The following is a 2,394-nucleotide window of genomic DNA, read 5'->3' on the forward strand; positions in this document are numbered from 1 at the left end:
CAAATTCCCTAATGTATGTATGTTAGAATTTAAGTAATTTTGAAACATAAGTGAATTAAAAAATTAAAGTTTGATATTTGAAAGTGAAAAGAAAAGAAATAAATAAAGTACGCCAGAAATTATACCTGAAATGTTGAAAATTTATGAAAAAAATATACAGATATTAAGTTTAATTGAAAATAAAAATTATATTAGAGAATTTTAAATTTTATACAAACAAATTGATATTAAATCTCAAAACATAATTATTAAGTAGAAAACTAAAATTTTATATAAATATTTCATAAAATATTAAACCTAAGTGAAAGTGAATTTAACTAATTGAAATTGTGAAATTTAAGTGCATATAAAATTACAAATAATCAAAAGGGCGTAAAGCGATAAAAAAATAATAACTCTTACTTTTGCAAACAATTAACTTAACGAAGTTTTGTAAGCAAAAATAGTATAATTTAACCCAATTCTGCGATTCCTACCCAAAGGACCCTCCAGGATAAAAGGGTAAAACCAGCTACTGGTTTTCAAAAACAATTCTATAAGATATTTAGTTCTCACACTCCCCCCCCACTTCGGAGGGTTTTGCATTCCATGCAAAATTCAATAAATTCTATTGTTAATTTACAATGGTTTCTTAAAAAAGTTAAAAAAAAAAAAAAAATAGTATTGCTAACTTACAATGGTGATTTGATATAGGAGAAAAAAAAATCTAAGATTTACGCCTAAAAGTATATATATATCTTATATCTTATATCTTCTCTTGTTTTATGTTTGTTCAATATTTCCTTTTTTCCGAAATTTGTTTCTCTGTTTTTTTCATACAAATTCATCTCTTTTTTTTTTCTATATAATACACTTTAAAAATGTTAATACCATAACTTAATTTAGTTATAAAAGTTTGAAAAAAAAAAAAATTTCCCCTTAGGGTCCTTCCATTGCCGTGGTTTTTGTTGTGGCCTTTGCTGTGATGTGGACGCCCCACCGGTACATGAACACTTTGAGCTTGGCTGTATTAAATTTTAGCCGGTGCTTCCCCATGCCGTCTGAGAGGTCCTTGAGGCCTCTGCGGATTCTATCCGTAATTTCCGGGAAAGCCTCCAATGCTGTTCCGTTTGCTTCGGCGATAGGGATTTTTATACCTTCGGGTGGCAGCTCTACTTCCACAGATGATGGTGCTGGTATTTCAACGATGGGCGCGGGTGTGGTTTGGTGTCGTCTGAAGGTGGCCAATATTTGGGCTCGCTTTTCAGCTGCCAGCTTCGCCATGAAGGGTTCGGAGATGCATCCGAGCGCCCCTTCGCCTCGTCCGATGTATCGCATGACCCGCTCTATTGTCTCCAGCACGTAGATACCGCAGTCATCCGTGTTTTCTTGCTGAGGTACGTCTAGCAGCAGTTCCCGATACTCAAATTCTCCTTCTCCGCCTCTTTACTTGTATTCCCACTGGAGGAATTCGCGCCAGGCCGTGGTTGCGTGGGTGACCTCACCCCTCCTCCAGGAATCTGCTGTCCATATCTGGTGTTGGTGGTAGCAGACTGTGTCCGTGACGTGGTGCGTGAGCTCGCGGTTGGATAGGGCGAGAGGGTACCAGTGGTGCTCGGTGTTGTGTGGCGCTAGTACTACCCTCTGTCCAAATATGTCGATGTTGCGAATCCAGCGGTGAATGCGGGGGAAGTTTTCATCGCGTCTTCCTGGCTGGTTCAGCTGCCAGACCACGAATGGGCTAAGGACTGTACCTTTCGGTCCAAATTCTGCTTCCAAGTGCTTAGCGTACGCATCAATGATCGTGTCTGTAAGCCAGCATCCGTCCTTCAGAGATTGTAAGTCTGCTTGATACAGGCAGACTCCATTTGGCCCCGCTGGAAAGGTAAGTTCCGCCTTCTTGTTCTCCGGTAGCGTATCTTCATTTTCGGACGAAAGTTCGATCACCGGCGATCTCCGTGGGACGGTGGAATCGTCAGAGGTAGACGTTTCGCTGCTACTGATCCTGCCGCATGGCACCGCGGCCAGGTTGGTTCTCTGCGACGCTGCAGCCCAAGAAGCTCGGCGCGTCGTGCTTACGTGCGCTGCTATAGAGCGCCTCATGGCAGTTTGCGCCTTGCGAGCCTTTGCGGAAGCTGCCCTGTCGTTACGGTCGGTGGTGTGCACAGTGGTGGGGGCGTTGGGTACGTCGGCCGCGCAAGCGTTGGTTCCGTGACTGGCTGTTGCTACCCCTGTGCGTCGCGCCAGATGTTGCGCCGCTGCTTGCAGAGCCTCTGCGCGTGCTGATCTGGCACTTCTAGTGTCTGAAGTGCCCGCTGCCTCTAGTGGCTGCATCCTGGGGAGCTTCCTTTGCTCCTCCGCCATCCGCTCGCGGAATCGCTTTACGCTCTGCGTCCATTTATCGTTGTCGTTCAT

At 43.4% G+C, this 2,394-nt stretch overlaps 1 protein-coding gene across 1 annotated transcript; it reads right to left on the reverse strand.

The window, feature by feature from the left end:
• Nucleotides 1–1,425: 1,425 nt before the first annotated feature.
• On the reverse strand, nt 1,426–2,394 carry LOC125777794 (uncharacterized). The gene has a single exon (XM_049453456.1). The coding sequence runs from the start codon at nt 2,392–2,394 to the stop codon at nt 1,426–1,428; it is 969 nt and encodes a 322-aa protein (XP_049309413.1).

Source organism: Bactrocera dorsalis, chromosome 1, assembly GCF_023373825.1.
Source record: "Bactrocera dorsalis isolate Fly_Bdor chromosome 1, ASM2337382v1, whole genome shotgun sequence".
Classification (NCBI taxonomy): domain Eukaryota; kingdom Metazoa; phylum Arthropoda; class Insecta; order Diptera; family Tephritidae; genus Bactrocera; species Bactrocera dorsalis.

Excerpts from the sequence above, each read along its gene's own strand:
- LOC125777794 (XM_049453456.1), bottom strand. The coding sequence starts at position 2,394 with ATGAACGACAACGATAAATGGACGCAGAGCGTAAAGCGATTCCGCGAG.